This window comes from Pelophylax lessonae (assembly GCF_965119305.1).
Source record: "Pelophylax lessonae genome assembly, chromosome: 10".
Classification (NCBI taxonomy): domain Eukaryota; kingdom Metazoa; phylum Chordata; class Amphibia; order Anura; family Ranidae; genus Pelophylax; species Pelophylax lessonae.
The window spans coordinates 69,196,722-69,219,908 of record NC_138777.1 but is presented as its reverse complement, the minus strand read 5'-3'; the positions used below and the strand labels follow the sequence as shown (position 1 = coordinate 69,219,908).

The following is a 23,187-nucleotide window of genomic DNA, read 5'->3' as shown; positions in this document are numbered from 1 at the left end:
AGTTGTGTGCAGTCTAGAGCACATTTCAACCAACACAACAACACTGGACAAAAGTCAGCCGATCGGTCGGCCAACAATCGTTGCGTGTGTACGAGGCTTTACTATCTGGCCTTATAATGGTTTAGTTTTACCTCACTATAGTGTTTCTAATTAGAGGGTTGGTTCACCTTTATCAAAAACTGCCTATTGCAGGTAAAGGGGCGCCTGTAAAGAAAAACTAATTGTGGAGCTTTGACCTAAGTGTACGTAGGTGGTTTACAAACCCCTCAAAGCCTAGTGGAAAAACTCCCTGAAATACCATCATTTTGTCCTGCCTTGTTGCTAGGACATTGCTAAGACACTACCTGTTAAATCAAACTCCCTTGCATGCAATCTGTCCCTGTTGCAGTAGATCTGAGCTCAGTGATGTTGCAACGGAGGAGACAGCGGACCACACATGTATGGTAGGGTGAGCAGTAAACAGCTGAGAGTGCCTTAATAACATCTTAGCAACAAGGCAGGATGGCATATGCCATCTCTAGTTTGTCAGCCAGGCTTTGGGGGTCATAAATGGCTTACACCTACAGTATAGCAAGCTGCACAGTTTGTTTTCTCTACAGGTGTCCCTTACCTAAACAGGCACTTCTGGACCACCCACAATGTACTGCGGATGGGCGGCCTGCACTGGCAAAGCGACGTACCCATACGCCGCTGCCTGCTTCTGGGTTTAGGGCATGTGCATGTTTTTTGGCAGATCATCAGGTAATTTTCTACACGTTCAGTGTCTTTGGGATAAAACATGGGGAAATGGGTTTGTTTTTTTCATTTGCCCTGACATACACTTTTCTCTTAAGTTTATTGACGGACTTAGTGCTCTCTGATTAATATCAGTAGCGAGTTAAACGTCTCGCCAGGACGCACACGACAGGGTCTAAGCTTATGTCGCAGCATTCCTACTGACATCCTATGCAGGAAGAGAGAGGGTGTACCCTCTGGTACTGCCCATAGGCGTAGCCAGAACTCGAAGAACAACATGACAAAGGGAAACCCTGGAGTGTGAGGGTCCGACCATCCCAGGGAGAGGGCCCGCGTCCACCCCAAAATCCACCAGGGAAGGGGGGGGGGGGGGGAAATGTTTACTCAACATACTGGGAACACAGGCAGGCGCCATCTCATGACAGGACCCCACGCCACCAGAGTAGGGGGGCTGTCGGCCAATAGGAACTCTGCAACATAAGCCTAGACCCTGTTCTGTGCCTTCTGGTGATACGTTTAACTAGCTACTGATATGAATCAGAGAGAACTGCGTCCGTCAATGAACGATAGAGAAATGGAGGCTGTTATTGGTAGTCTTCTTTTTAAACATTAGTTGCCTGTCTCTGGCTTCATTACTAAGTCACTGACCTGAAACAAGCAAGCAGCAAGTGAAGTCAGTCAGGTCCCAACTCATGATCTTCATTCTTGTTCTGGGTCAGTAAAGTAGGTAAACCAGATGGTCACCTTGAGAGAGAAGCAGCTTGCATTTCAGGAGAGTCCTGCAATCGCAGCCCATACATGTCCCTGTTCAGGTTTCCTTTCTACAAGCCTCAGAATCACGGCAATAAATGTAACAAGGATGACAGGACACATTTTTAATAATAAACAAACAGCTTAGAAGGATATTTTATTTAGAATAACAGCATATTTACAGTAGAAAAATATACTCATGATAAAACAGGAGCAATATCAATGGAATTAATCCTCAGGATGGTATGTGGGGTAACAATAACTGTAATACAAATAGAAAATCAATGTTAGAATGTAAATAATTACTGCAGCATATCCACAATATGAACTTTTTTAGCTATATTCACTGACATTCATAAAAAATGAGAATTACATCATGTTAGTAGTTGTAGTTAAAAATTAAATTCTAATTAAATGAATACTGTATGTTTTAAACCTTTAAAAAAAAAAAAAAGAAAAACTACTGTTATTACTGCTAGGCAAAGTTTTAGCTCAAGTTTGACCTATAGTGTTAGTTTACCTTTTCAGAACAAATTTAAAAAGGTGAACTAACATTGTACACCTTCCCCACCTCCACTGCAATTACCTTAGTGGATTTTATACAGGGATTGGACAAAAATATGGAAACACTACATGATCTGCAAGTGTGAAAGTGATGACATGTTTTGCGCTGAAATAATGTAACATTCTTTTGCTTTTTCTGAGTGATGAGACACCTAGCGAACAGGTGGGAAGTCTCACTTTTGTCATTCACTGCGTGTGCTGCTAGTAATATGGGGGTCATGTCAGAGCTTACTGAGTTTCAAAGAGGGCAAATTGTTGGTGCCCGCTTAGCTGGTGCCTCTGGGACTGAAGTTGCCAATTTATTATTTTTGCGGTGTTGCAAGGTACAGTAGCAACGGTTGTGATGACATATATCGTTTCCAGCAAAATGTCACCTGATAAGTATAAGTGCAATCAACATGGTCAACTGACTGAAAAAGAGACAAAAGGACATCGCACAGGATTGTGACGCAGAATAAGAAAACAACTGCTGCAAAAGGGACTGCAGAGCTCAATCTCATTCTTTCAAAGCCAGTCTACAAAAACTGTGCAGATGGAAATCCATAAGCAAAGCATTCATAGGTGAGCTGCAACTGCCAAACCACTAGTGACAGATATTAATGTTGAGAAGAGGAGAGAGTGGTGCAACAAACATAAATCATGGACAATCGATCAATGGAAGACTGTAATATAGTCAAATGAATTGTGCTTCATACTGTTCCCAGCGACCAGACGTGTTCGTGTGGCGGATGCCATCCCAAGCTTAAAACCAGGACTGTCTTGTGCCAACGGTTAAGCATGGTGGCAGTGCAATCATGGTTTAGGCAGACATATCTTAGTATTCTGCAAACCCCATCATCCCTTTGAAAGGTAGAGTCACTGCCAGTGACTATGTGCAAATTTTGGCCGACCATGTGCACTCCATGGTGCAGATGTTTCATGAAGACAGCGCCATTTACCAAAACCATAATGCTCCAATTCACACAGCTGGTGTTGCCAAATTGTGGTTTGATGAGCATGCAAAGTCTCGCACCTTCCCTGGGCGCCACAGTCGCTGGACTTCAATATCATAGACCTGGTATGGTCAATTTGGGAGAACAAGGTTCGGGCTCGTTTTCCGCCTCCGGCATCTCTGCGAGAACTGGGACAATTTTTGTATGAAGAGTGGTATAGGAGTCCAGTATTCACCATCCAAGACTTATATTTATCAATTCCCAGGATAATTCAGGTCATCTTCTTGTATGCCAAAGGTGGTCCAACACCATATTAGGTAACAATATCGTTCTTTTACCTAGAGTTTCCATAATTTTGTCCAACCTCTGTAGTTTCACCATGCACACAGCCTGGGGTTTGAAAACCATGCTGTTTTTATTCTTCTTTCCCTAGGGACACTGGGACGGATCAAAGCAGTTTTGATTGGTCAGTACAGTCATGTGCCAGTGCTGACCGATCAGAACCCCTCTGATTTGTCCCCGCATCTCTAGGGAAAGAGATGAAAGAGTAGCGTGGTTTTCAAACCCCAAGACAGCTGCACTGGGGACTGGAATTGAGGTGGGAGGGTGTATGTGGTTGGTTCACCTTTTCCTTTTTTTCTGAAAAAATGAACTTACACTTAATATTTGTTGTTCTCTTTCCTAAAAGTTCATTGAAAACTACACTGTTCACAGGCTGACAACGCTGTAGTAATTTCACTGCAGAACAAACAGCGTTGTCTCCCTATTACAGAAAGTGTACAATCAACTGATCTACTGGTAGGATCAAAACATAAGAATGTTATGTTACAGCAGGGACTCTGGAAAACCAATCTGCGGTGTTTATGCTACTGATAGAATGCATGATATAAGTATTTTTTTTTTTGCGTTTGTCCCAAGTTCTGCATTAATAGCAGGTTCCTGTTGTAAAATAGAAAACATTTGCAATCATTAAAGTGTATGTCAGAGGAAAAAAACAACATATGCAGTACATCTCTGCTATATGTTGATTTACCCATGTTTTGTCTCTTTAAAAATGTTGCAAGAACAGAATACTTGATGACATGCAAGAAACCAAGTATGCTTCAAACTTTGTTTGAGCTGACAACACAGGGACTGAAAACCTAAACTAGTGTTGTCAGTCCCGCACAAATCTCTTCTTGTGGACTGCAGAACACATCCCCCACTCCATAACCTATGAAGGAGGTGCTCAGTAGCTCAAGGTATCTTTCTGGGATTTCAGTGTAATAAGGACAGTATGTTGTCAGCTCAAACAGGAAAGCACTGGATTTCTGGCAGGTCAGATAATTTCTGTTCCTGCAGTGTATTTAAAGAAAAAAAAAAAAAAACATGGAGAAATGTTTGTGTACTGTAGAGCTGTACTGCAACATTTTTTTTTGCCCAGAAATACATTTTAATGAACACTTACCAACTTTCCTGTAATCAGGCAGCATCAAAATTTCATTGCAGTACCCTCATTTGTGTTTGTAAAGAATTATTTTGCTACAACTACTGGCAGCACAACATGGAGTAAGATTGACCAAATATTGGCTTTTAATTCTTCCGCTGCCTGAGCTGTTTTTGCATTTTTTGCACTTGTTTAAAAATCTTTTTAGGCCAGAAGATTAGTAAAAACCCATCGGCATTTTAGATTTTCTGAAAGTGCACACCCTGGAGCAGAAAAACAGTGGCGGTTCCAAATTTTATGTCATACGATATTTGTGCAATGGTATATCAAGCGCAAATTTTCAGTAAAAGATAAACGCAAATTTATTTTAGGGCACACTAACGCAATATATTACCCAATTTTTGGTAAAGTATAAAAGATAAGGTTGCACTGAGTAAATAGATACCAAACAGGTCAAGCTTTGAAATTGTGCATGGCTGTAACATGATAAACTTCAGTACCCTAAATTTTCAATAGGTGACACTTTAAAAGCCCCTGCGGGTCATCACATAGAGGTAACCATGAATAACAGCCCTAGAATTCTTACTTTAAGAAGCGCAAATGACATACAGATGTGTTAATGTCCGTGTGTGCATGTACAAAGGGGCAGGGCTGACTTACATTTTTTTTTTTTCTAGGGGGGGCTAAATACTTGGATGTAACTTTATTTCTGGACAGTTTTTTCCTAAATAAAACTTTATTTACATCACATAAGGGCACATTTCTGGAGGTCAGAGAAAGCTGACAGTCGGCTTGTGAAAGATACACACTCCCAGTTGCTGTAGCAGCCTTCCGCTGGTGGCAGTGAAAGGGTTAAACAGACGGAGCAGATAATGTGTATCAGACCACCATTGTGCAATCCTTACAAGAACCCACTGTGCCCCACATTTAAGGCTAGAGTACACAGGAGTGTTGCATTTATCATTTGTTTTCCCTTTATTTATATTGTGCGTTGCACGGAGGGGGAAAACAAGCAAAGCATTAGCTGACGTCAAACTGGCGTTAACTGATCATGAATCTCTGTGCATACTAGCCCTAAAGGTATTTAAAATCTAAAAACGCACAAACATGTCACAACAACGCCACACAAATTTCCTGTGCTAAAAACCAATGTTTGTAGCAGCTTTATTTATAGCAGTGCACGCCCTTACTTTTCTTCTTTTGGTATCTGTGTCGCCTCCAAAACTTCATGTTGACCTTGGGATGGGAGTCTGTTTTTTCAATCACTGTGGCTTCAACTCGCACTAAATCTTTCCTAGAAACAAGTTAATGTCAAAATACACATGGCAAAAATAGTTTCCGAATTTACAGACTTCCGACATAACGCTTTGGAAACTATCCTGGATTTTATCTAATTACCACTGCATCTTTTACTAATTTTCTTTATCATATAATATAAAACATTTAAAAAATTGTATCTTTTCTTGTTTTTATACAGTCATAGTTACTAAAAATTGTTTAAAGTAAGCTACAGTCAATGGGCAGCACAGTGGCTAAGTGGTTAGCACTTCTTAGTCATCAGTTTTAAATCCCAACCACAGCACTACCTGCCTGGAGTTGGCATGTTCTCCCTGTGCCTGCATGGGTTTCCTCTGGGTATTCCTGTTTCCTCCAAAGACATGCTTGTATCGTAATTGGCTCCTGTCTAAACTGGCCCTAGTATGTGTATGTATGTTAGGGAACCTAGATAGTAAGCTCCTTGAGAGCGGGGACCAATGTGAAAAAAAAAAAATTATATTTACACACATATACACATATATATATATATATATGTATGTGTGTGTAATACGCTGTGTAAATTGATGGCGCTATATAAAAGTATCCAAAATAATAAATAAAATCACCAGGAAGTCTTCGTTCACATGGGGCGTACTAAAGTGTACGCAGATGTTCTGAGCATCCCCATTCAAGTGGCCCCACTGATTTCACTTTGGACACAGTGGCTGCAGACACAGACGCTGCTCCCAACCTGACATCCGTGCAGATGCATGGCCTGAGAGCTGTGTCCCCACATGGATTTAATTTTACTTAGAATTTTTTGCAAAGTACCAAAAAACCTTAAATAACAAAATAGCTCTGACATGCAAACAGAAACCACCTCATGTGCTCACTGGCTCTGACCATTCCCTCCCCCCCCCCCATCCATCACTACTTCTAGGAATGTAATTTGGAGTGCTTAGTGCAAACATCTATCTCGCGTGAAATGCATTTAAGATCTTTATGTGAAAGGAATACCAAAACAGGCAAGAGGTTTCATGGGATAGGAATTCCCCATCTTCAGAGATTGGGCAATGATGGGCGATATTATCAGGATATTATGATATAAAGAGCCTAACATGTCCTAATGACAAGTGAACAACCAGCTGGACATGCTAGTTTTGAGCCATCTCATAGGATTTCATTTCATCCAGATTATATCACCAGTCATTGTCCAGGTCCTAAAGAAGGTGAGGGGAACTTGATCCCCCAAAATGTGATAGCTGAATCTGTTGTTCTTAGAGTGGTTGTAAACCTCAGACATGAAATATGAGCAAAGCACATCCTTGTGTACTGTGTACCTGTCTCTATCCAAAGCACTGAGTGGGATTGCTCTTTGCTGTCTCTTTCCACTGTTATATGCACAAGTCAATTACAGTATTGCACCTTTTTCTGACTCCAAGAGATAATTGGTAATGAGGAGAAGAGCTCCAGCACACAGCCTGTGATTGACATCCACAATGTCCTGTGTACTAGAGATCGACCGATTATCGGCAAAGCCGATATATCGAGGGCCGATATGCACTTTCCGCGATATATCAGAATCGGCCACCAAGGTGACTGATATTTTGGGATATTTGGGGAAAATGCTTGTACCGGAGTGATGCCTGCATCACCCCGGTACCGGCGTCAATAGCCGATGGTCGGCTGTCTTGTAATGACAACCGATGTGGGTGGGAAGCCGCTTGGCTGTCATTACAAGGAGCAGGAGGGGACATCTCCCTCCTCTCGCCACCTTCCGCAGCTCGACCGGGACTCCCGTCCCACCGGGAGACCCAGGCAACCAGCCTGCACAGCCGCCGAAGACCCGATCAAAGCCGCATTCGGCTCTGATCGGGTCTCCATGCAAAAACCTGGAAGTGATATCATGAGTGACATCACTTCCGTGTACTGTCTGATTCAAAAAAATTACAGCAGTCAAAACAGCCAGGGGGGGATGGGGGGGGAGTTACAGGTTAATAAAAAGTATTATGTTCAAAGCCTAATCCAGCCTTTTTTTTTTTTCGATTTGCATAGGTAAGGAAAGGGTTAGAATCTCTGTTTTAGATTATGTGTGTGCCACCCTGTTGAAATCCATACCCTCTTTTTGAAAGCCAAACTGGCTTGATGCAAGTATTGCATGTTAGTAGGTTTGCACTATATATAATGAGAGCCAGAGAGTCATGATCTCACAGGTTCTGTCTGCTTCCCCTCTCTATCCTGATAACAGAGGGTCATTTGTTTGGTACCTCCTCCAATAATAGGAATGCCTTTCCATTTTTTTAGTGACTTAAAGGTGATCTCCCATTGGAAGGAAGAGGTGTGGTGGTACCCATCTCCACCTTGTCCAGTCAGAGATTGCCATGTATTCCCTAAAAAAAAAAAAAAAAAATACAATGTGTTCTACAAATGGCACATGGCTGAGCGAGTGACCCCTATGGTCAGTTTGCAGAGAGGAAGCCGCTTGGAACAGGACCCATAAAGATCAAAGCTCTCACGGTATGTAGCACCAATTACAGCGATTTACAGCATAGCATCCCTAGTGGCCCTCTAGATATCAGATACACTACTTACATCGAGTTCAGTATTTCCCATATTTCCTATTCTGTCTGACACCCACGACATGCACAGGAAATGAGGGGGAAGGCTTCCTTATAATGAAGATTTTCACTAAGTTCATGTTCTATCTGACACAAAGCGCAAATAAAAATTGACAGAAATTATAACCTTTCCCCAATCTATCCAAAATTAAGGGTTAGGTTTAGAGAAAAATGATTATGAGGACATTGAATAGCTTACCCTAGTAGAGGCTTTCCTACAAGCGTGAAATTATCACTGCCAACTAAGAGCACCTGAAAAAAGGCAAAATATTTAAGAATTAGTCCACTATATAGAGAAATGTACAAAGAAGGCTGTTTAAATGTAACCTTCTAATAAACTCCCACTTCACATAAATAGCAAATACAGTAATATCTTGGTTTGCGAGTATAATTCGTTCCAGCAGCTTGCTTGTAATCCAAAACACTCGTATATCAAAGCAAGTTTTCCCATAAGAAATCATGGAAACTCAGATGATTCGTTCCACAAGCATTTAATGGTATGAATAAAGATATTAAAGGAATGAAAGATTTCCGCGCTTATGGTTTAATGAAACTGGCTGCAGCCTACCTCAAAATATAGCAAAGCTATATCAAGTGTATAAAAGTGAGTGTGGAGGTAAGTGGCGCTGCCACAAGTTAAATAAAAGAGGATGGGTAGGGGATCCACATATGATTGAACTCTGGGGTCAATGAATAAGTAAAGTGCAAATAATGCAAACTAAGGTGCCGTTAGTGGTCTAAAACCAATATTTGTGTACATACGATAAAAACATAAGTGTACTATACTAGTGGTCATAAGTTAAGCAAATATGTGGGTGTAATCAATAAATGTTAATAATTATATGTGGATATGTGATATCAAAATACATAAAATACACAAATATAAAATTAAACAATATATTTGGTGTTCCAATTACTCAATCCGGCACCTGTTCAAGGTGATTCTAGGTAATCATATAAAGTGCATATAACAAAAACAATGGTGTTCCAATAAAGTGCAAATAGTGCTCAGACAGCATATAAATACATGTATAAATCGAATGACCTCAGAAAAAAAACAAAAAAAGTTCATAAAAAGTCAGCAGCAATAAATAGAAATATTAGCACATTTGAGTCCATACACCAAATAAATATAAATCCAGAGAGGGTGAGGAAAAAGTGGATCCCGGGTGATCTGTTAAGGTGGCGGTGCTCAATAAAGGAATAGGTGCTCCCCTCCTTTTGATCCCGCACTCACCAGAGGGCAATACCCCTACAGGGGTAACCAGCGTGTTTTATCTCTCCTGGGGGTCCCTCCAATAGTCAGCCAGATATCCACTTAATCCCAGATAGATCCTTCAGTTCCGCTACCCTGTGATTGAGCCGCACATCCGGTCCACCTTAACAGATCACCCGGGATCCACTTTTTCCTCACCCTCTCTGGATTTATATTTATTTGGTGTATGGACTCAAATGTGCTAATATTTCTATTTATTGCTGCTGACTTTTTATTAACTTTTTTTGTTTTTTTCTGAGGTCATTCGATTTATACACGTATTTATATGCTGTCTGAGCACTATTTGCACTTTATTGGAACACCATGGTTTTTGTTATATGCACTTTATATGATTACCTAGAATCACCTTGAACAGGTGCCGGATTGAGTAATTGGAACACCAAATGTATTGTTTAATTTTATATTTGTGTATTTTATGTATTTTGATATCACATATCCACATATAATTATTAACATTTATTGATTACACCCACATATTTACTTAACTTATGACCACTAGTATAGTACACTTATGTTTTTATCGTATGTACACTAATATTGGTTTTAGACCACTAACGGCACCTTAGTTTGCATTATTTGCACTTTACTTATTCATTGACCCCAGAGTTCAATCATATGTGGATTCCCTACCCATCCTCTTTTATTTAACTTGTGGCAGCGCCACTTACCTCCACACTCACTTTTATGAATAAAGATATGCTACCATCAGATCTAAATGACAGTACTGTACAGTATAAGCATGCCATCTCCTCTGTTAAATAAAATTATGTGTCCCTCTGTCTGTACTGTATATAAAGATGCCGATTTATACTGTATTAGAGAGTCTCCGGCGCTCGTGTGACTCCTCAGCTCTCGGCTTCTCTCCTCCCCTCATTCTCAGATGACGTCAGCGTGAGTGATCGGCCCTGCCCGCCGGGGAAAGCAGGGAGACGAGCAGAGAGACGAGGAGTCACACGAGCGCCGGGAGACGGTCTGAAACAGTAGAAATCAGCATCTTTATATACAGTACAGACACAGGGACACATAATGGTATGTAACAGAGGGCATTAACAGAGGAGATGGCATGCTTATAGTGTACTAAACTGCTCGTATATCAAGAAGGTACTCGCATATCAAGACAGATTTTTTAAAAAAATTTTGCTCGTCTTTCAAAATGCTCGTAAACAAAGTTACTTGCAAACCAAGGTATTACTGTAGGTCATCTGTCAACCTTATCAAGAGAAACAGTAAAAGCTAACAAAGCGGAGTTCCACCCAAAAGCAGGACTTCCGCTCATTTGCTTCCTCCCTGTTTTTGACAGGTACCCTTCCCCAATTCCGGGAGACAGCGCCGTCCTTTGGAAGTTCCATTCAGCTTCTCCTTCCTCTGCTGTGCCAATCAGAATGCGCAGCGTGCATGTGCAGTAGGGAGCCGGCCGTGAAGCTGAAAGGCTTTATTGCCGGTTTTCCTTACAGTGAATGGCAGCAGCAGCAGGACTGGGGTGCTGACATCGTGGGCTCCCTGGACAGGCAAGTGTCTTTATATTAAAAGTCAGCAGCTACAGTATTTGTAGCTACTAACTTTGATTTTTTTTTTTTTCCCACAGCTGGAACTCCTCTTTAACCACCAAGGACCAAGCCTATTTCTGACACATGCTGAAATCAGTATTTTTTGCTATAAAATTACTTAGAACCCCCCAAACATATATTTTATTAGCAAAGACTCTGGAGAATAAAATAGTGGTCCTTGCAATATTTTATGTCACACGGTATTTGTGCAGCGGTCTTTCAAATGCATTTTTTTGGGGAAAAAATACACTTAACTGAATTAAAAAAAAATAAAAAAACGAATCCGTAAAGTAAGCCCAAATTTTTTTGTATATTGTGAAAGATGATGTCTCGCTGAGTAAATAGATACCTGACATGTTACGGTTTCAAATTGCACACACTCATGGAATGGCAACAAACTACGGTACTTAAAAGTCTCCATAGGCGATGCTTTAAAAATGTTGAACAGTTACCAGTTTAGAGTTACAGAAGAGGTCTTTTACTAGAATTATTGCTTTCACTCTGATGATGAAAAAAAACGCAGATCGCCGCCATTATGCGTTAAAAAAAAAAAAAAAAAAAAAAGACAAAAATCTTTCCCTTTGTTAGTAAACGCGATAACTTTTGCGCAAACCAATCAAAATATGCTTTTTGCGATTTTTTTTACCAAACATATGTAGTATAAAACAAATTGGCCGAAAATGTTAAAAAATTTAGATTTTTACATTTTTTTTGGGGGAATTTCATATAAAAAAATGTGAAAAATATTGCTATTTTTGCAAAATTGACGCTCTTTTTTTGTTTATAGCGCATGATCAAAAGATCGCACAGCTGATCAAATACCACCAAAAGAAAGCTCTGTTTGTGGGAAAAAAAGGACGTCAAATTAGTTTAGGTACAGCGTCGCACGACCGCGCAATCGTCCGTTAAAGTCACACAGTGCCGAATCGCAAAATAGGCCCTGGTCAGGAAGGGGGTAAAATCTTCCGGGGCTTAAGTGGTTAAACTGAGCTGTGCATATGCAGCTGTGTACATGCTGGGGGACTCTGCAAACAGGCAGGTAAGTGCACTTTATTGCAGAAGAGACATTCCATGTCTTTTCTGCAATAAAAACCCACCTGATCACAGCAAACAACAGAGGAACTTTAGTTTTGCTTTGGGGAAAAAAACAGTTAGCCTTTAGAACTACTGTAATAAACATATTGACCCTCCTATGACCCAGTCTGCTAACATATGATCCAAATGCATGGTTTATGGTTCAAGATAGATGGGTGGTTAGCATACAGTCAACAGTCCTCAGAACTTGTTCCAAATAAAACAATGTTCAGACATATCCCTGCACATGGTTTAACATCAACAATCAATTCGGATTCTCTTTAAAAAAAATGGAGTGGAAGAAAAATACCTTTTCTAACCGGATTTTGTCTCCACACTGTGCTTCAACTGAGCCATTAATTAAAACAAGGTCCTCATTAGTGACTTTCCACTGTTTACTTGCAAAATGGATGATGGCAAAAAGACGCCCAAACTGTCCTGTGGCGATGAGGTTGTTTACATTTTTAACTAACTCTACAAAAAGAAGAAGGAAAAAAAAAAGAACTGAATAAAACAAAAAGACAGAACTATTTATTTACATCTTAAATAAAAGGCCGTTGGACATGATAAATGCAAAAAAAACACAGTCAGGATTGTTACTATAACATCTGTTTTCTTCAGTAGATATTTTTCAGTGAATAAATACTGAAGCAAGCAAAGGCAATTCTCACAAATAAATATGTTTATACGTTGCTGTAAGATAGGCACAATATAGCAGGGCACTGAGCAATGGTAATGTACAACGCACAATAAAGGAATCCCCTCATGATAGAACCTTGATGGTTGGCTTTCTCACTGGCTCTTCTGGTCTTTCTGCTGACCTCCATGTCACTAATCTCTCCTGTAGTGACTTGAAGGTCAGCAGCAGGAACCAATGGGAGCTGCAGGGGACCAAACAAGATCGACACTCCTGGAGGTGTTTGGTGGTGCAGCAGGAATCAATGGGAGCTGCGGGGGACCAAACAAGATTGACACTCCTGGAGGTGTTTGGTGGTGCAGCAGGAACCAATGGGAGCGGCGGGGGACCAAACAAGATTGACACTCCTAGAGGTGTTTGGTGGTGCAGCAGGAACCAATGGGAGCTACGGGGGGGGACCAAACAAGATTGACACTCCTGGAGGTGTTTGGTGGTGCAGCAGGAACCAATGGGAGCGGCGGGGGACCAAACAAGATTGACACTCCTGGAAGTGTTTGGTGGTGCAGCAGAAACCAATGGGAGCTGCGGGGGACCAAACAAGATTGACACTCCTGGAAGTGTTTGGTGGTGCAGACAAAAGGAAAGGTAAGTATTTACAGTCTTCTTTTACAGGTATATTTTTGCAGGCCTGTACAGGAATTTTGAGTGCCCTTTTTTCATAAAAACAACAAACACTAAAAGATGAATCGACCCAAAAGTGATATTTTAGCTACAAGTGAGGTCTGGTGAATTCATCCAGTCTTTGGATTCTTATGTCCTGGGTATTTCAACACCTGTCCCCCCTGGGGATGTCTCATCAACGTCTACTGCACTAATTACATGAAATGAATAAAACCCCAACAAGAAGTGTCACAGATCCCTCAGAATGGTCACAGTAGGTGTGCAGATCTAGGAACTCAATCAGAAAGACAATCCAAAGAGACTGATGATGCCTGGTACACACGTGGAGTTATTATTTTTTTTCATTCAACCCAGCAGGCTGAATGCAAAAATAAATAACACAACTGATGTTAGTACAGCAATCTCCCTGCTGTGCTATTATGTTCTGACAGGGAGACTGACAGGGGGGCTGCCCCCCCAACCAGAACACATTGATTAGCGCTCACAGCCATTGGCTGCAAGCACTGGTCGGATGCTGGTTTTCCAGCATGCATGTTCAAAGAAAGCCATTCATTAGACTGGCTTCTGTCAGACAGCCTGCTGTGGCTGAATGTCAGAGGGTTTCTGTTAAACCGGACAATAACGAACAATATTCGGCCCATGTTTACCAGCCTTTAAAGAGGTTGTAAAGCCTAGAAGAAAAAAAAAAAAAAAAAAACAAACAAACCTGTAATACAACGGCATAATGATGCATACTAGCTCATTATGAAATACTTAGCTTAGAACGAAGCCCTTCCAGCGGCGCCAGCTCACCGCTGAGACGGCTGACATCTTTCCCGGTGATTCTCCTGGGTTTGTGGGCTCCAATGCTGTGAGTAGCTGGAGCCGCAATAAAGCCACTCCTGCGCATGCACACAGGAGCTGCCGTTTACAGCACAGGCTCTGAAGGTACGGCACGGTAAGCCAGGCTTTCGGGGACCATGCACTCTGAATATCTCCTAAATTGTGCAAGTTCACAGTTCAAAGGATATATTCACAGTACCTACAGGTAAGGTAACCCTTATTATTGTAGGTACAAGTGGTGTAACAGAGTTTACAACCACTTTAAGTCTGCAGACAGCCCCAGGTACAATATTCTAATGGGCAATCAGTTGGCTCAGATGACTTTTTCTGGCAGCGCACTGCTTCCTCATAATAAAGACAGCCTCCTTGATAAGAGGAAGGGGTGGAGGTGTCTCCTCTCCCCAGTTTGCCATGGAAATCACCATTTCATTATCACACACACTTAAATGACATTAAAAAATGACAGCATCATAATATGAAAACATTGTGTTCTAACCTCTATGATGTTCTGTCTCTTCAATGGGATCTGGTAGTTCGATCTTTGGCCAAGGTGGTTCAGATAAGGAAGTTTTAGGTACATAGCTGAAAGGCAGAATCACACTGAATTATTTCAAAATCAGAATCAACAATCACATGAGATAGCAAAATAGTACTTGATGGCCCATTTACTACAATACAAGCAATTTCATTCATTGAGGTGCACTGCGTTAGGCCCCTTTCACATGATTGGACCGATCAGGTCCTCCTGTCCGTTTTTCAGGTGGACTTGATCGGGCCACCCATTCTACTCTATGGGGAGGCGAATGTCAGTGGACATCCACTGACACCCGCCTGGCATCCGATCTGAAAAGATACACTGAAAGCAGATGGACGGCGATACGTTCGCTATCCATCCAGCAGCTCGGATTGGATGAAAACGGACAGGTTGTACATTTTCATCCGATCTCCCCATAGAGGAAAGCGGGACTCTGACAGGTCCATCTCTGCACAGTGAGCGGAGACAGGCCTGTCATCTGCCTGCTCAGTGGGGATCAACGGAGCGATCCCCGCTGAGCAAGCAGAGTCTGTGAAAAGCGATCCGCCCCGTGTGAAAGAGGCATTAATCAATCCGTTTCCTTTGAATGGACTTTAATTAACTTTCAATGTAAAAAAGAAAAATAAGGGTTTGATACATTTCTTTTTGTCAGAATGCAAACCAAAGGGCATATGCATGCATCCACCCCCAAGTGCATTAGGCTGAACAAACTCCCTAGCAGGCACTGACGGTGGCTTGCTCACTTCAATACAGCACATACAGTGGGTACGGAAAGTATTCAGACCCCCTTAAATTTTTCACTCTTTGTTATATTGCAGCCATTTGCTAAAATCATTTAAGTTCATTCTTCTTCCTCATGAATGTACACATAGCACCCCATACTGACAGAAAAACACAGAATTGTTGACATTGTTGCAGATTTATTAAAAAAGAAAAACTGAAATATCACATGGTCCTAAGTATTCAGACCCTTTGCTGTGACACTCATATATTTAACTCAGGTGCTTTCCATTTCTTCTGATCATCCTTGAGATGGTTCTACACCTTCATTTGAGTCCAGCTGTGTTTGATTATACTGATTGGACTTGATTAGGAAAGCCACACACCTGTCTATATAAGACCTTCCAGATCACAATGCATGTCAGAGCAAATGAGAATCATGAGGTCAAAGGAACTGCCTGAAGAGCTCAGAGACAGAATTGTGGCAAGGCACAGATCTGGCCAAGGTTACAAAAAGATTTCTGCTGCACTTAAGGTTCCTAAGAGCACAGTGGCCTCCATAATCCTCAAATGGAAGATGTTTGGGACGACCAGAACCCTTCCTAGAGCTGGCCGTCCGGCCAAACTGAGCTATCGGGGGAGAAGAGCCTTGGTGAGAGAGGTAAAGAAGAACCCAAAGATCACCGTGGCTGAGCTCCAGAGATGCAGTCAGGAGATGGGAGAAAGTTGTAGAAAGTCAACCATCACTGCAGCCCTCCACCAGTCGGGGCTTTATGGCAGAGTGGCCCGACGGAAGCCTCTCCTCAGTGTAAGACACATGAAAGCCCGCATGGAGTTTGCTAAAAAAACACCTGAAGGACTCCAAGATGGTGAGAAATAAGATTCTCTGGTCTGATGAGACCAAAATAGAACTTTTTGGCCTTAATTCTAAGCGGTATGTGTGGAGAAAACCAGGCACTGCTCATCACCTGTCCAATACAGTCTCAACAGTGAAGCATGGTGGTGGCAGCATCATGCTGTGGGGGTGTTTTTCAGCTGCAGGGACAGGACGACTGGTTGCAATCGAGGGAAAGATGAATGCGGCCAAGTACAGGGATATCCTGGACAAAAACCTTCTCCAGAGTGCTCTGGACCTCAGACTGGGCCGAAGGTTTACCTTCCAACAAGACAATGACCCTAAGCACACAGCTAAAATAACGAAGGAGTGGCTTCACAACAACTCCGTGACTGTTCTTGAATGGCCCACCCAGAGCCCTGACTTAAACCCAATTGAGCATCTCTGGAGAGACCTAAAAATGGCTGTCCACCAACGTTTACCATCCAACCTGACAGAACTGGAGAGGATCTGCAAGGAGGAATGGCAGAGGATCCCCAAATCCAGGTGTGAAAGACTTGTTGCATCTTTACCAAAAAGACTCCTGGCTGTATTAGATCAAAAGGGGGCTTCTACTAAATACTGAGCAAAGGGTCTGAATACTTAGGACCATGTGATATTTCAGTTTTTCTTTTTTAATAAATCTGCAACAATGTCAACAATTCTGTGTTTTTCTGTCAGTATGGGGTGCTATGTGTACATTCATGAGGAAGAAGAATGAACTTAAATGATTTTAGCAAATGGCTGCAATATAACAAAGAGTGAAAAATTTAAGGGGGTCTGAATACTTTCCGTACCCACTGTATAGTAAAATCTAGCATTGGACTTCTCACACTTATGACCCAACATACCTAAATGACTTGAATAAAACATTGCCCCTGCAGAAAATGTATTCTAGTGATAGTTTAGAACAGTGGTCCTCAACTCCGGTCCTCAGGGCCCACTAACAGGCCAGATTTTAAGTATTACCTTGGGGAGATGCAGACTAGAGTACTGCAATCACAGAGCAGCAAATTATATCACCTGGGATTTTTTTCAGTTATCTTGCAAATCTGGCCTGTTAGTGGGCCCTGTAGTTCTGTAAAGTAACATCCCCCAGAACATGTGTATAACACAGCAGGTCTTCAAATAGTTAAAGACATTTTCCAGTGGGAACAAAAATCCCTTAATCTGTTCTTGGTTGGCTGTCCTGAGATCAAGAACTGTGGTTTTAAACAGAAAACTATAATTCAATAAAAATGTTTACTAGAAAATTCCATCAAAAATAGACCACCAACACTACTTTAGCATAAATGTATTTTTCCCAGGAAAAGCTCATAAACTCAGGAGCCACTCACAATAGGAGAAAACACATACTTGGAGAATGTCTATGGGAAGTAGGGCTTGGGCGATATGGCTGAAAACTGTTTCATGATATCAGTGTTTCATATCGGTCGATATCGATAATTATTGATATTTTTTATTACCCATTTAAAATAAGGACCCTAGGGTGAGAATGCAGGGCGGCGGGCATGGTACAGGAGAATGCAGGGTGACTGGCATGGTGCAGGAGAATGCAGGGTACTGACATGATGCAGGAGAATGCAGGGTACTGACATGATGCAGGAGAATGCAAGGTACTGGCATGATGCAGGAGAATGCAGGGCACTGGCATGATGCAGGAGAATGCAGGGCACTGGCATGGTGCAGGAGAATGCAGGGTACTGGCATGGTGCAGGAGAATGCAGGGCACTGGCATGGTGCAGGAGAATGCAGGGCACTGGCATGGTGCAGGAGAATGCAGGGTACTGGCATGGTGCAGGAGAATGCAGGGTACTGGCATGGTGCAGGAGAATGCAGGGCACTGGCATGGTGCAGGAGAATGCAGGGCACTGGCATGGTGCAGGAGAATGCAGGGTACTGGCATGGTACAAGAGGATCCGGGGTTGTGGGCATACTACAGGAGATGCAGTGCTGTGGGCATGGTACAGGTAGACCATGCCCGCAGCACTGCATCCCTTGTAGTGTGCCCGCAGCCCTGCATAATGGCAGGTAGTGAAGCTGTTTCACTTACCTGTTCCAGAGGCGCCTTCATTTTAAAAATGGCGCCGCCCGGCGCCTACACATCATTGCGCACGCGCCGCCACCGCTCGTGTAATTTCGGCTATTCCCGGCCTCTCCCGAGCGGCGGCGGCGCGTGCGCGGTGACATGTATGCGACGGGCGGCGCCATTTTTAAAGTTTAAACCCGTCGGAGCGGACTTTTCGTTTTATCGTTCAAAGCCTTTTATTGCTATCGAGCACGGGACTATCGCGATACCTATCGGTATCGTTTTATCGCCCAGTCCTAATGGGAAGTCTGGACTTCCTTGACGACCATGTCCCATGGATTTATAATGAAAGAGCAAAATATAGTGGGACTTTAAATATATCTTTAGCAATATCAATATCCAATTAGTGAAAAAATGACAAATTTTATTCACAATCAATTAAAAGACATTTTTAAGACATCATAAAAGCTTGTGTTATAGTAAATCATTACACTTTCGATGTATGTCCTTGAGATAGAGGGTCTAAACCATAGGTGTCCAACCTTTTTCGCTTCTCTGGGCCACATTGAGTGTAGAGAAATTTTCTCGGGCCGCATATAAAGTATATACTATAGTTAAGGTATACAAGTAAAAAAATGCCGACGCGCCCTTCCCACGCCACCGCGGCCCCCGCACTAATTTAACACAACTAGAGGATGATCAAATGAAATTGAATCAGTATACAGAGGTTTACTTCTTCTAAATGATAATAAAGGAACACTCTAACCACCATGACCACTTCAGTGATTTCAAGTGGTCATGGTGGTAGGAGTCAGAAACACTGCACATGCTCCCCTCTCCTCTGAGGCAGCCTCTGCCAACTGTTAGTTGGAAGCTGCTGTGGCCGTGCCACCGACCTGACTTCCTTCCTCCCCAGCAAAAATTGTCAGGGGGCAGTGGGCCGCATTGCCTGAGGTTCCGGGCCGCATGCGGCCCTCGGGCCGCAGGTTGGACATGCCTGGTCTAAAGGTTTTGTGGCCAAACAGCTTCCTCAGAACCCCTAAAGACCAAATCAATAGTTTTTCCACTATGCCGCTTTGGATATCTGTGACATGGTCTTTGATGCGTTGCCAACATTTTTGGCTGGTCTGGTTTGTTCCTCTCATGGGCCGGCGGACATACTGACCCAGCAGCAAGTTATCTCCACTTACCTCAAAGTTACTCCTAACCTGAAGTTACTCAGCAGTACAGTCTACTAAAGTATAGCTACCTCAGAAAAGGAGTACCTTAGGAAGCTAACAGGACTCTGTCACAGTTAAAGGAAAAGTAAAGTAAGGGGCCTAGCCATGACCAGCATCAATCAGTCAGACTAGGCCATGTCCAGAGATTTCTTTTGGTGGTATTTGATCACCTCTGCGGTTTTTAGATTTTGTGCTATAAACAAAAAAAAGAGCGACAATTTTGAAAAAACAATATTTTTTTACTTTCTGCTATATAACATTCCCAATAAAAAAATTTAAAAAGTCACATTTTTTTATCAGTTTAGGCCAATTTGTAGTCTGCTACATATTTTTGGTAAACAAAATCCCAAAAAGTGTATTTTAATTGGTTTGCGCAAAAGTTATAGCATATACAATCTACGGGATAGCTTTTTGGACTTTTTATTTTTATTAGTAATGGCGGCGATCAGCGATTTTTAGCGGGACTGCGGCGGACAGATTGGACCCCTGACATTTGACACTTTTTGGAAACCAGTGACATTGATACAGTAATCAGTGCTAAATAATATGCACTGTTACTGTATAAATGACACTGACAGGGAACGGGTTAACACTGGGGGTGATCAAAGGGGTTAATGTATGCCTAACTGTGCTTACTGACTGTGGGGGGGGGGGGGGGGGGGACTCTGACAGGCACAGAGAGGTCAGGGTTTCAGCTTAGCTAAAACTCCTCATCTCTCCCTGCCTGTGTGAAGGAAGACTCATCTGCTTTGTTTACATAAGGCGGGTCTTCTGTCAGTTTCTCTGACGATCCTGGGAGGCCGGCGGCGATCGCTGCTTCTCCTCCCGCAGGCTGCCTTCCGCTATGTCTAATCAGCCTAAGCCTAAGCCTGCCACTGAGACCGCGTGCACATAATCACGTAGATATACGTGATTTTGCGCAGCCGAGCCGCCCTGCCGCAGTATATCTGCGTGGGGTGGTCGCGGCAAGTAGTTAATAGGATTTGAGTGTAGTCGTTTATTGAAACATTCTTTTCAATCCAAAACAGCACATAAAAGTAATATGTTCAACTTTTTTATAGTAACATGTTTTCACATAAAGGGAAAGCATATAATTAAAAAATCAAGTAATGCCAGAGGAGTAAGGCTGCACTATCACAATTCATGAGGGGAGGTTCATAATATTACATAGACTGACTGGGAATTTGTTAGGGACTTTGATGTCCAAAGTTGCATGACAAGATGCACAAGTGTGAATGGAGCCTAAAGCCTAATTCTAGCTTTACGGTATCTGTTTGTTTTAATGGGCGGTTGGGGACCTCTCCCACCCCCCATAACAGTGCTCCTGCAGCGAACCTCGGTATTTAACATCAAAGTACCAACATAAATACACGGTGGGCGGTCCGGTCCGTAAGTGGTTAAAAAATAAAACATCTGTTTACATCTGCCCTAGACCGGAAGTGATATCATGACTTTGTTCTGGTCTTCCTAGATCATAGAGGTGATCCGAGACGATCTGGTCTCTCCTCACCTTTGTGTCCAGAGGCACAAACCTCCTGATCGTTTCCCAGGCTCGCCGGTGAGATTGGTAAGCCCCCCCCCCAAAAAAAAAAAAAAACTCAGAGCAGACGACCCCTTCTGCTGCTTCTAAAAGCGATCCAGCAGCTAACCAATCATTTGTATGAATTTTATCTGAAAAAGAATCGCTGGCTGGAAAAATAAATACTGGGGTTATGGCTCATAGCTTCAGCCATAACCCCCGATAAACCACTTCAAACCCATAACGTAAATGTACATTAGGGGGTCTTGAAGTGGGTATACAGTACTGCATTCTGTCAGTGGGACAAGTACCTCCCGTCCCGTTACCCAGAACAAAATTGAGTCGAACTGAGCACTGTTCAGCCGTTCGTAGGAAGCTTTGTATTCTAAGACTCAATATAAGGTTTCCTCTGATTGGCTGAGGTGGAGATGGTGACGTTATCCACCCGACTCTCCACTACAACCAATCAGGGGATTTCAAAAAATACAAAGCTTCCTATGAATGGCTGAAGAGCTCTCTGAACAATTCAATATTGTTCCTGGAATGGCGCTGCAACTATACGGATATCCATTAGCTCTGCCAGCAAGAATCCACTGATTTGCATCGGCAACTGCCCATGTGAATGTACCTTAAACAATGGACTTCCCAAAACACTGCAACAAAATGATTTTATGGTCACAGCCCGAATAAAAAACAGAAGGAAGAGGCAGGCTGTATGAACTGTATGCATTTCACAGCTACATCTTCAATTCTAAATGGAGTTTATTATATACATCCAGTCTATTACAATTATCAGCGGCAAACAATGCTTATATGAAATGTAATATTTTAATCCTGAGGGAATAAGATGTGACATTTACCTAGGCTGCAGAGAAGAGCTTTCTGAGCAGAGATATCTAAGAGATGGCCGGAGCAACGTGACTGAAATGAAAAAGGAGAAATCCGTAATTAGCAGGAAAGTGATAATGTGACGTTAGCTTATATAACGATTAAAATCCAATTCATTATTCATTCAAGCAAATGGAACCATATGCTACCCATAAGATATACAGTACTGCTCTCATTACATCACCATTCCTAAAACCGTGTTGTGTAAAGGTCTAAATTAGAACAATCATTTCTCATAATTATCTTCAGCAAAATTATGTTAAAATCACATCTGCAAAGTACAGTATTGCCCTGTAAAGAGGGTATTTATGAGTCAGCACACCCAGCACAAATCCAAAAAAATTCAAAGCAATTTTGGAAAAAAAAAAAATAAAAAAAAATTAAGGTAAAAAAACGTTTTCTGCATTGTGCTGTGTACAGAGAAGTTACCCCCTAATCATCATCATCTTAGTTCTGCATCACTCGACCTCAGACTTCCAATCCACTTACATGAAAATCTTTGATTTAAAACATTTCTAACAGCATCAGCAAATTGTAGTGGGGCACCATTTACTGAAAGCATTTATTTTACGTTGTTCCAACAAAGAAGTATCATCTAATTGAGAGACAAGAAAAGACCAATGTACAGAGGAAAGTTTCCGCTTACATTACTATCAAAAACATATGGCCTAATAACGTGTCACCAAAGATCCCCAATCAAACCAAAATTCCAGGATCAGGTTGAATATGGCCTTCAGCAATCCCAAGGGTTGCTTTCAGACCAGTAAAGTGCATTGTGCCAGTTGGCACTACCGTTGGGATGAAACAAAGCTTCACCATTGTAACACACCATTAGCCCCGGTTCACATTTGTGGGATTGCAGAGATCGCATGTAATTCGGAGCACACTTCTCCTAAATTACATGCGATCTCATGTGCTGTGCGAATTTCAGCCATACACTTTGTATGGCTGAATTTGCACCGCATCCGCACTAAACTCGCACATGAGGCTTTTTTTTATATGCAGCAGAAGCGGATCGCATAGTGGTTCACACTAGTGCGATCCGATTCTGTGCAAACTTGCAGATCGCCCTGCGATTTGCGA

At 42.2% G+C, this 23,187-nt stretch overlaps 1 protein-coding gene across 1 annotated transcript in view; it reads right to left on the bottom strand.

The window, feature by feature from the left end:
• Window positions 1–1,622: 1,622 nt before the first annotated feature.
• The window catches only part of MRPL21 (mitochondrial ribosomal protein L21), a 29,350-nt gene continuing 7,785 nt past the window's right edge, over window positions 1,623–23,187 (bottom strand). The window contains exons 2-7 of the mRNA XM_082270597.1: window positions 22,077–22,137; window positions 14,816–14,901; window positions 12,490–12,653; window positions 8,482–8,534; window positions 5,598–5,701; window positions 1,623–1,747 (exon numbers count right to left, since the gene is read on the bottom strand). Coding sequence (XP_082126723.1) covers window positions 1,683–1,747; window positions 5,598–5,701; window positions 8,482–8,534; window positions 12,490–12,653; window positions 14,816–14,901; window positions 22,077–22,137 — 533 coding nt within the window. The 3' untranslated portion in view covers window positions 1,623–1,682. The remainder of the gene's footprint in view (window positions 1,748–5,597; window positions 5,702–8,481; window positions 8,535–12,489; window positions 12,654–14,815; window positions 14,902–22,076; window positions 22,138–23,187) is intronic.